Source organism: Ipomoea nil, unplaced genomic scaffold (genome assembly GCF_001879475.1).
Source record: "Ipomoea nil cultivar Tokyo-kokei standard unplaced genomic scaffold, Asagao_1.1 scaffold2494, whole genome shotgun sequence".
Classification (NCBI taxonomy): domain Eukaryota; kingdom Viridiplantae; phylum Streptophyta; class Magnoliopsida; order Solanales; family Convolvulaceae; genus Ipomoea; species Ipomoea nil.
The window spans coordinates 1,540,240-1,551,900 of record NW_017618922.1 but is presented as its reverse complement, the minus strand read 5'-3'; the positions used below and the strand labels follow the sequence as shown (position 1 = coordinate 1,551,900).

The 11,661-nt window shown below is 33.4% G+C and overlaps 1 protein-coding gene and 1 long non-coding RNA gene across 2 annotated transcripts; one reads left to right on the top strand and one right to left on the bottom strand.

The window, feature by feature from the left end:
- The first annotated feature begins 267 nt into the window (after positions 1 to 267).
- LOC109153507 (protein FAR1-RELATED SEQUENCE 1-like) lies at positions 268 to 4,293 on the top strand. The gene is made up of 4 exons (XM_019301373.1): positions 268 to 331; positions 412 to 474; positions 697 to 792; positions 3,272 to 4,293. The coding sequence occupies exons 1-4, from the start codon at positions 268 to 270 to the stop codon at positions 4,291 to 4,293; spliced, it is 1,245 nt and encodes a 414-aa protein (XP_019156918.1).
- A 2,047-nt stretch (positions 4,294 to 6,340) lies between these two features.
- On the bottom strand, positions 6,341 to 7,139 carry LOC109153520. Its single transcript, XR_002049521.1, has 4 exons — positions 7,061 to 7,139; positions 6,821 to 6,964; positions 6,501 to 6,731; positions 6,341 to 6,408 (listed from the first exon to the last, which is right to left on the bottom strand). It is a non-coding gene; the product is annotated as an uncharacterized LOC109153520 (long non-coding RNA).
- Between the last annotated feature and the right edge of the window lie 4,522 nt (positions 7,140 to 11,661).

The window sequence follows — 11,661 nt, the reverse complement described above, 5'->3', positions numbered from 1 at the left end:
GACCATGGTCCAAAACTACACCGTTTCATCTTAAAAAAAGAAAAAAAATTCAAAAGTCTAGTTTTAACGGCGTTAGCGTCGGTTGTTGTTTCCTTCCTTCCCTATCCATTGTTTCCTTTTCTCGTCCTTCTTCGTTGGTCATTGTTTCGTTTTCTCCTCCGCGAAAACAAAGTTCACCGCAATTCACTGTAATTTTCACTGCAACTTCTTCGTTCGCCCACAATTCACCGCAATTTTCTCTCCTAGAATTGCTTCTTCTCCGTCATCATGGATAATATCAATGATTCAAACAACACAATTGATGCGATTGAATTAGATGATGATATTACAGGTATGTATATTGTTTATATGCAATTTAGTTTCATTTTTATTTTGAATTTTGATTAATATTGCGTATTTTTTATATTGTAGAAGATGTGAATGCTTTGATTCATGTTGATCCTATTTCTCCCATTGATGTTGAATCAATTCCAGGTTTGTCTTCCATAATGCTTTGATCTATTGTGCCTAAGTTTGTTTCGTTGGTTGTGTGAGGGTACATAATATTTGTTCACAGGGTACATAATATTTGTTCACAAGGTACATATTTTTGTTCATGTAGTACATTATTTTTGTGCAAGATATACTACATTGTTGAACATGCATATTGTGTTTATTAGATATATTATTTATATGTTTAATGTAAATTATTTACAGTTGATGGCACTTCGGGGGGTGCAGCAGATGAGAGTTCACCAATTGGAGTTCAAGCTAGTTCTTCTAATGCTATGGATGAGAGTTCTTCAATTCCAGGTTTTTTTTTTTAAAAAACTTTTTTATTATTATCTACTTATTATTAGTTGTTTTTTTTAATTATATTGATGGAATGATTCGTTCTTTATTATTGTTTTTTTGTGTTACAATAAAGTATTTGCATGTTCTGTTGTGAATATTGTATTTCTGTTAGAGGTACATTATTTCTGTTCAGTAGGTACATTATTTTAATCCACAGGGTACATTATTTTTATGCATGATTTATCTGTACATTCTGTTGTGTGCATTCTGATTTGAAACTTGTGCTTCTGATTAAGGTATATTATACCTGGTCAGTAGGTATATTATTTTAATCCACATGGTACATTATTTTTATGCATGATTTATCTGTACATTCTGTTGAGTATGGATTGGAGTTTTTTCTTTTAGTGAATATCTTATTTCTTTGTAGAGCATGGCTGAATTTATTCGGCACACCCCACCACCCCTCTACTTAGAAATCTGATATTCACTAAACATAATATCAATGTGTTATGCTAGTAACTTGTTAGTTGTATTAATTTTTTGAAATTTACAGTTACTTAGGAGTTGTTGGGGATTACAGTTACCTCAATTGAAGAAGCATTTAATTTATATAATGACTATGCTTTTAGATTGAGATTCAGTGTTAGGAAGGGCAAGCAGTACTATGTTTCCGGTAGTCAGACTGTTTAAAATGAAGAAATTCCACTGTGCAAAGAGTGGTTTTAAGGACAACAAAAAAAAGTCTTCAAGGTCATATTCAAGGGTAGACACACGAACATGGTGTAATGCGTTTTGTAAGTTTGATTTGGTGTTTAATAGACAGTTGATTGTGACAAAACATGTAAAGGATCATAACCATGAGTTGTGTCCACCTTCTAACAGCTATCTTTTTCGGTCACACAGAAGTGTTGTTGATACCCAATTGGATTATTTAAAAAACTTGAAAAGGAGCGGGGTTGCATTGTCGGATGGCATTCGATTTTTGAAACACCAGTCTGGAGGTTCACCTTTGGTTGGATTTACACCAAGGGATGCTTATAATAGCCTGCATATAGATTCGATAAAGAGATTAGATGGGACCGATTCAAATTCACTAATTGAGATCTTCAGACAAAGGCAGCCGAATGAACCCGACTTTTTCTTTGATTTTGAATTAGATGAGGATGCAAGATTGTGTAATTTTTTTTTGGAGGGATGCAAGAATGAAGGAGGATTTTGTGTTTGGTGATTTGGTAGTGCATGACACAACGTATCGTACTAATAAGTATGATATGATTTGTGGTCCCTTTGTTGGAATGAATCACCATATGTATGAATATAATGTTTGGGTGTGGGTTTTTATTGAACGAGAGGATCGACTCATTTGTTTGGTTGTTTAAAACATTTTTGCGAGCTATGGGTGGTAAGCGTCCACAAACAATCATGACCGATCAATGTGCTGCTATGTCTGCTGCAATTTCTCAAGTTTTCCCAAGTGCAAAACACAGACTTTGTATTTGGCATATTGGAAAGAATTCAAAGAAACATATTAAATGTCTAAGGAGTCAAAACGGCTTTATGGAGTTATTTAATTTTCTATTGAAGTACACGGACACAGAAGCTGAGTTTGAATTTTATTGGAATAGGTACATATGCTATTTATTTTATCATTTTATATATTTGATTTGTCATTTTTGCATTGTGACATAGATTACTTTGTGCTTATAAAATCAAACACGTGATGTTTTACCTTTCATGTTAAGTAGGAAATTGTAGTGTTTATAAAATGTACTTTATGTGTTTTAATAATGTACCTTACTTATTCTGAAAATGTACTTTTGCAGTAGCAATTTGATAATTTTTTTTTCCTTATTTTTCTAGTTGCATTTAGAACTTAGATCTTTTCCTTGTTCTCTATGTGTGATTCCTTTGTAGCATGTAGTAATTTGTACTAATAAAATGAAGTGTCATAAGGAAATTGTAGTGTTTATAAAATGTACTTTATGTGTTTTAATAATCTACCTTATGTATTCTGGAAATGTACCTTTGCAGTAGCAATTTGATAAATTTTTTTTCCTTATTTTTCTAGTTGCATTTAGAACTTAGATCTTTTCCTTGTTCTCTAAGTGTGATTCCTTTGTAGCATGTAGTAATTTGTACTAATAAAATGAAGTGTCATACAGTTTTACCTTTCATGTTAAGTAGGAAATTGTAGTGTTTATAAAATGTACTTTATGTGTTTTAATAATGTACCTTACGTATTCTGAAAATGTACCTTTGCAGCAGCAATTTGATAATTTTTTTTCCTTATTTTTCTAGTTGCATTTAGAACTTAGATCTTTTCCTTGTTCTCTATATGTGATTCCTTTGTAGCATGTAATAATTTGTACTAATAAAATGAAGTGTCATACAGTTTTACCTTTCATGTTAAGTAGGAAATTGTAGTGTTTATAAAATGTACCCTTTATGTGTTTTAATAATGTACCTTATGTATTCTGAAAATTTACCTTTGCAGTCACACTCAGATTTGTTGTTTTCAGGTTGGTGACGGACTATAATTGTCATAAAAATGTTTGGTTAAACAAATTGTATGATATTAGGGAGAAGTGGTGCCCTGCTTTTAATAAAGATTACTTCTCTGGAGGTATCTTATCTTTCCAACGGAGTGAGACTACAAATCATTCAATTTCAAGAAGGTTATCTAAAACATCTGGGTTGTCTGATTTTTACAACTCTTTTGTTAATGTGGTTTCTGAGTGGAGGAGCAAAGAGAATGGGGAAGATGTGAATTGTTCTCAAGGGTTGCCTACAATGGCATTGGATCATGTAAAACTTGTTTTACATGCTAGGAATGTATACACTATTGAGGCTTACTACTTGTTTGAACAACAATTTTTGAAAGGTGCTGCTTGTCATCAAGAGAGTGTAGTGAGCAATGTTGATAAGTTTAAATATCACATTTGGCGGCTGGATATTGACATTATTCGGCATGAGGTTTGTTTCAATATTAAGGATATGAACATATGTTGTACTTGCAAGTTTTTCTCCGAGATGGGTATTCTTTGTTCACATTGTTTGCGTATTTTGAACATTCATTGTGTTGAAAAAATTCCTGAGAAATATATTTGTAGAAGGTGGACAAAAAAGGTTGTTGAACACAGGATTATGGACATTGCATCTTCTTCTAGTATTTTGACAGTTCCTTCTCCAATTTGGGTTATAGATATGGGTAGAAAAGGGCAAAGGTTAGTTCTATCAAGTCAAGACAATTGCAAAGCTCGACAAGTATGTGAAAACCTTATTGAAGATGGAAGAAGAAAGATTGAAGGTGAGGGTGGTCCTATTTGCTTTGATGATTTGGAAAGATCTATGCAAAGTGGTGGTATACAAAATCTAGAACGAAGTGGTGTGAAAGACGACCGTAATCGAAGGCCAGTTAGTACAGTACAAAAAAAGTATAATCAAGCAAGTGGCCGAAAAAATTATGCAAAAAGAGTTGAATCTAACACAAAGGCTGCCGTCCAATCTTCTATGTAGCAAGTTGTATCTACTATTGTTGGTAGTGGGTATCTTGTTCATCCTAATGACACTACTAGTTCAGAATTGATTTGTGTTAGGTCTAAGTCTCAAAACAATTCAAATGATAATTAGGAGTTGTACTGAAATTTTGTTTACTTATATATGCACTTCACAGATTATGAATTGGTTTTATATTGTGTGAGTTATTTACAGATTATGAATTGGTTTTATATTATGTGAGTTTTTAAAGGAAGTATTTGTACTTGACAGATTATGAACATTTGTGTTTTATGCAATAATAAAATCTTTTCTGATTTGGTAATGTATTCAGTGGGTTATAATAATGTACCTTGTGCTCTAAGATAATGTACCCTATTTGTTAACAAAATGTATCCTTGCAGTCTTGATTTTGGGTAATGTACTCTATGGGTTAGAATAATGTACCTTGTGCACTAAAATAATGTACCATATGAGTTATCAAAATGTATCTTAGTTAAGGTCACGTGTTCATGAATTGATCACCAATTACAGATGTCAGGTGGTATACTCGTCAACCCCAACCCCGTCCACGCTCCCACGGGAAATTAGGGGAGGGGTTCTTTGGTAAAACGAACTGTTCTTATTTTATATTTTCAAAACATATTTTACTAATTTTTAAATTTGACTTATTAATTTTATGTTACTTTTTATAGTTTCTAAAAACATATTTTTTGGTTTTATGCATCAATAAAATGTTTTTTTTTGATTTGGTAATGTATTCAGTGGGTTATAATAATGTACCTTGTGCTCTAAAATAATGTACCCTATTTGTTAACAAAATGTATCCTTGCAGTATTGGTTTTGGGTAATGTACTCTATGAGTTAGAATAATGTACCTTGTGCTCTAAAATAATGTACTCTATGAGTTATCAAAATGTATCTTAGTTAAGGTCACGTGTTAATGAATTGATCACCACTTAGAGATGACGGGTGGTATACTCCTCAACCCCAACCCCGTCCACGCCACCATTGGAAATTAGGGGAGGGGTTCGTTGGTAAAACGAACTATTATTTTATATTTTGAAAACATATTTTAATAATTTTTAAATTTGACTTTTAATTTTATGTTACTTTTTATAGTTTCTAAAAACATATTTTTTGATTTTATGCATTAATAAAATGTTTTCTGATTTGGTAATGTATTCGGTGGGTTATAATAAAGTACCTTGTGCTCTAAAATAATGTACCCTATTTGTTAACAAAATGCATCCTTGCAGTTCACTTGATTTTGGTATGTACTCTGTGGGTTAGAATAATGTACCTTGTGCTCTAAAATAATGTATCTTAGTTAAGGTCACGTGTTCATGAATTGATCATCACTTAGAGATGGCGGAAGGTATACTCCTCAACCCCAACCCTATCCCCGCCCCCATGGGAAATTAGGGTAGGGTTTGTTGCTAAAACGAACTATTCTTTCTTTGTTTATATTTTCAAAACATATTTTAATAATTTTTATATTTTATTTTTTAATTTTATAGTACTTTTTATAGTTTCTAAAAACATATTTTTTGTTTTATGCATTAATAAAATGTTTTCTTATTTGGTAATGTACTAAATTGGTTAGAATAATGTACCTCGTGCTCTAAAATAATTTACCCTATGTGTTAACAAAATGTATCCATGCAGTTGTAGTTCACTTGATTTTTGGTAATGTACTATGTGAGTTAGAATAATGTACCTTGTGCTCTAAAATAATGTACCCTATGAGTTAACAAAATGTATCCTAATGAAAAACAATTAACTCCACAATAGCTTCTGCTAATTGAGCAATTAACTCCACAATGAAAAGCAATTAACTGAAAAGCAATTAACACATAATGAAAAGCAAACAGTTCAAATGAACAATTTCAGCATATCTTGATATCACTAGCTAGCACCCAATTCAGCACCATCTCTAAATTGTTTAAACAAAAATTTCATCTAACACAAAAACCAACAATATTAATCCAACATTTTAGAACCATCAATTACAATGATTATTGTCTACTTATAAAGATCACGAGCTGCCTGTAGTATGGATTGTTTGTGCTCATTCATTAGTAAAAATAATATGTCGGCAGCATATTTTGCCCTCAAAGATGTCAAGAATATTGCCTGCATTTATATTCAAACAAAATGGCAGTTATATAAGTCCAATTAGGTATTTATAAAAATGAAAAACATGTACTTTAAATCACAGTACTTACATTTGCAGGTGTTCTGTTAAATCCAGATTCCCAATTCGGTCCATTACCCTTAAAGGTCTGCATATGACGCATGCAATAAACTCCACAATCAGTAACATTAGTGGCATTTTTCCAAGACATCTTCACCAATTCATGGTTAAACACATCATCATCATCATCATCATGCTTTGTCATTTTGTTTAACAAAGTTGTGATCCTTTTACATTTGCAATACTCTTTGAATGCATTAACCTGCACATTAGTTAATGTTCATTATAATATATCAAGTACCTAACAGTATTCAATTTAAACCCATAACAATCTTAGATTTTGCAACTTACTAGGTTTTGATCTCAATTATCATATCTTTGTAGAAAGTTGGTATTCTTGCCCAGTGTTCTATTGTCAACTACTTGGACAACCCTTTTCTTGAAGTTCAAGCACATGATGAAGTAGTGATGATAGCGTATAACAGGGAAGAAAACCTAAATACATATGATTTTAGAAGTATATCCAATGAGTGTATATAAAATGAATTTCACATAATTTATTAATTTATAATATTATGCATGATAAATTACCAGTTCAGCATCAGAGATGTCAATGTTAGAGGCCAATTTAAGCTCATAATCCAAAGATTCATTGAATCGTCTTTGTTTTTCCTCTGCAGAGAATTCTCTTTTCCGTTCAGTAGCATCATCAATTTCCATTTGAACACAAAATTATATTACTAAGTAAACATATTACACCATCAAATTTTGTATTATATACACCTAAGCTTTATGTACACAAATAATGTACTCTGTGAACATAAATTATGTACCCTGTGAATAAGAATAATGTACTTTGTGCAGAAAAACTAATAATCAATAAGAACTTGCATTATCAATTTACTTTTTTAATATAAGAGAAAGTTCAGGCACTTACAACAGGATGGGTGGTGAAGTAGATGCATTTTGGTTCACCCATTCCACGAGTGATATTTTCAGAATTCATTCTTAAGCTCCAAACATCTACAATGGTCTTCTCTACTTCACCGCTCCGTAGAGTCAAGAACTGGTCCCTTGCAATGTGGTACCTTTTATACCTAAACAGTGTTTCACTGCAAGAAAAATTACTTTTTACCACATATTAAAGACAAAAAAAAAAAAAAAAAAAAAAAAAACCAACAGGGTAGCTCAAGTGGCAAATGAGCTCTCTTTGTGGGGGAGAATTCCGGATAACTCGGGTTCGATTCCCACAAGTGACGATCCCCTTTGGGCCAGCTTCTGTGCCTCTCGGAGCGAACCGGGTCCGGGTGGACCTGAACTGTTAAACGGACAGAGAAAGACCCGGAGACGGCGTAAATTTTCAATTTTCTTTTCTCTCTCCTCATGTTGGACATGTTCCCTCTCTGATTCCTCAAGTGCACTGCCACATAAAAATAATGTACCATACTCATTAAAATAATGTACATAGTGACCAGAAATAATCTATCTTAATCATAAACACAACTTTTAGAGTTTAACTTACATGTCAAACGATGTTTGTTCCTTTTCTGTGCTTCTTTCCTCACCAGGGAGTGTAGTAGTTGTTTCGTTTGGTTTTTGAATATCCGGGGGGGGGGCGGGGGGGGGGGGGGGGGGGGGGATAGGTGTTAACAAATTGAAGCGTGGTGGTGAAAATGTTTCAGGTTCAACAGGTTCTTCGGTGATTCTGGTGGCCTTTTCCAATGCTTCCACTACTGCCTTTTCCAATGATGCAACTGCTGCAAGAAAGCTCTCGCTGCTGAAGATTGGATCATCGTCCAATAATGTCGAAGTCTTGTCAGGCTAGGAAGTTGAAGCAATGTTCAACATATTAGACATCTTGCTGAAAGTCTTCTTTATAATTTCTTGTCCAGTGTTTTTGCTCACAACTTCAGCCATTACTTCCCTAAATTCAACTATGGTTGCAGTTAGTTTCTTCATTCCCATAGATATCTTCTCTACATCACTCATTTTAGCTTTATCACCAACTGCCTGTGCCTCTACCCCATCCCCAACAATGTTGTTGTTTTCAATCTCAGCAACCGATTTCCTAACTCTATCCAAGACTTTTCCCCTGCCATACCGACCAGAATTCTTTTCATCTGCTAATCTTTTTTGGATCATATCCATTGTCCAAACTGATATCGCAGGGTATTTCCTTGGGATTTGCTGCCCTTTAAATTGCATCCTATCAAGGTATGAAACCTAAATAAAATAAAATAAAAAAAGTTAGTATGAAAACAAAAAATGCATTAATAGAATAAGCAACATAAATTGAATTAAAGGTATTACCATCAAGAAGACCAATGGTACAGTGAAGAATGTACTTTTTGACTTCTTTCATTTCTCCACTGTTGTAGTAAGACTATTAAAAATGTACCTACATCAATTCAAATTCTTGATGTTTTTCACGTCTACCGATGAGTATAAAATTTTGAAGTTTGATGTCCAATTAGTGTAGCCCTTGAACAAACTAGAAACAACAAACACCACAAAATCCCTTTTGAACATGTCCCCGTGGTCTTTCTTCTCAACTATACCATGGCCAAGTCTTTTCACCAATGGAGAACAATTATCTAATTCCCAGCGTGTTCTCCATTCCTCCAATAGGGTTTTGTATTCTTTAGTTGCATTTGAGTTGTTCCCTTCAACAACTTCAACCTCACCCTTGGGGAAACCTAATGTGCTATCCACATCATCCTCTGTGAGCTCCATCTTTGCACTCTCCAACATTAGGGAACAACTAAAACCATCATAGTTTTCTACCAAATATGTATTTAGTGTATTGTCCATACTGGACAATCTAAGCTCGAGTAATGATCCAAACCCAATCTCTTTAACCGCATTTTTTTTGTTCATCATTGAGATTTGCCACCATTTTGTTAAACTCCATTGGTGACATCCTAGTCTTGAGCTGAATTTTCTTTGGAGCCTTTTCTTTCTTTACAGTCCTATTAGTAACATTTTCTTTCTTTGCAGTCCTATTAGTGGCCTTTTCTTTATTTCCGTCTTCTTCATTACTTGTAGATCTTTTCCTTTTCCGGTAGGTTTTGGTAACCTCTTTTAATGATAAATCTACTTCTTGGCTAGACATAGTTGCTGCAAGTAAAATGTTAGTGAAGGGAATAAATCTAGCGATGCTCTATTCATTAAAAGTACTCATAAAATCATGAATTAAAATAGTGTACCCAGCCATTGATATTATGTTTAGTAAATATCAGATTTCTAAGTAGAGGGGGGGGGGGGGGGGGGGGGTGGTGGGGTGGGGTGTGCCGAATAAATCCAGCCATGCTCTACAAAGAAATAAGATATTCACTAAAAGAATATACTCCATACACTACAAAATGTACAAATAAATCATGCATAAAAAGAGTGTACCCTGTGGATTAAAATAATGTACCTAATGAACAGATATAATGTACCTTAATAAAAAACACAACTTTCAAATCTGAATGCACACAAAAATGATAAATTAAAATAATGTACCCTATGTGTTAAAATAATGTACCAACTTAACATAAATAATGTACCTCAATCAGAAACACAAGTTTCAAATCAGAAAGTACTCATAAATCGTGAATTAAAATAGTGTATCCTATGGATTAAAATAATGTACTTAATGCATATAAATAATGTACATCTAACAGAAACAGAATATTAGTGCACTTATGAGCTAAATGTTTTGTAATAGTGTGATGCACTTATGAGCTAAAGGTCTTTTTCCAGTTCACATCAGTTTTCTTCTGAAATTTCTAGTTTGCCTTGCAAATAAAAAATTGATTATGCTTCAGGTAAACTGTGAGTCAATTGGTATTTGATGCTTATACTTCCCACAATCCCACAACTGCTCAAGTGGTCACGAGAAACATCATTTATTGAGAAACAACTAATTTAGAAAAGTTGAAAAACATTTAGTTTGGTTAATGTGAAGTAGAAGAACATAAAGCTGTCTGATTTATCCCAAAATGATACTTCTGTTGCTCTATTTTTGTTAATATTTTAAACGTTGTTTCACAACAATACTGTAGCCTCTTCCCTGTTGCTACTTGTGCCATTGGTTCTGTGAATCTCATTGGCACAAAAATAGAAAACTGTAAGGTGGTTGTATAAAGAAAGTGATAGTGCCTTAGGCATGTTTGGTGAAAAATGAAAGAAATATGAAAATCCTAAGAAACTGGACAGGAGGCATTCAATTCATTTCACTTGTTCCTATTTTGAAGAGCATATAAATAAATCTGCTCAAATGAAGCACATCATCACATAAAAATGAAAAATTGAAAGTACTCTACCCTGGAGAGGCACCTTATACTTGAAGCACTGACAGAATCTAGGTCTAAGACATTACAACACTGGACTAACATTAGAGCTACTCGACAGGCATCTTAATAGGCATTCAATAATGTATTTTGTACACAAAATGGCAGTCAATCAATGACAAAGCAAGAACCCTAGGCAGTCAAATATGTACTTTATGCATATCAATAATGTATTTTGTACACAAAAACAACTACTCGAAAATCACAAAAACAACTACTCGAAAATCATTTTTAAAACCCTAGTTATGAATTCCTATTCCATTTACACTCTATGCTGTTTTAGCAATGCTGTCATGTGTAAAACTAGTAAGCAGTTGCAGTGTTGGAATCTGTTTCTTTCTTGTTCCATTAGTCAGAGTGTTTAAAGTTACTCTAAACTGACATGTTCAATATATATTTACTTCCAATGAAATGAAATCCAATGAAAGCAGGCAGAAAATGGATTAGATAATTGACAGCAGGTTCCTTGTCCTACATAATTTTGGAGCAAACTTAGTCAAGTCGGTCAGATTGTTGACTTGGTAACCACAGTGTTACAAGTTTGACTATCAGCGTGTAATATTCTTAAGTAACGAATTGCGATTGCAGGCTTTCCTTGTCACTCAAAAAAAATGGTTGAACTTTATAAACATTTATTTAGTGTTCTTGGTTGCCAAGTATACTTCAAACCCAAGCATGGTTTTGTTGACCACAATCCCAAGAGAAATCCAAAAAAGTGGTCAAATTTTCAACATTTTATATGAATTAATGAAAGGGCTCCAAAACCATTCCAGCAGACAGAATTAGACTTTGAAAAGGAGACATATATAAGGAGGCCAAGCTGATGTTCCCTTTTGGGCATCAGAATATGTTGGACCC

What these genes read in the sequence shown, in the direction of transcription:
- LOC109153507 (XM_019301373.1), top strand. Translation starts at nt 268, where the DNA reads ATGGATAATATCAATGATTCAAACAACACAATTGATGCGATTGAATTA. An exon ending in ATTAGATGATGATATTACAG is followed by an intron (nt 332 to 411) that starts GTATGTATATTG and finishes TTTATATTGTAG; the next exon opens with AAGATGTGAATGCTTTGATT. An exon ending in TGAGAGTTCTTCAATTCCAG is followed by an intron (nt 793 to 3,271) that starts GTTTTTTTTTTT and finishes TTACCTTTGCAG; the next exon opens with TCACACTCAGATTTGTTGTT.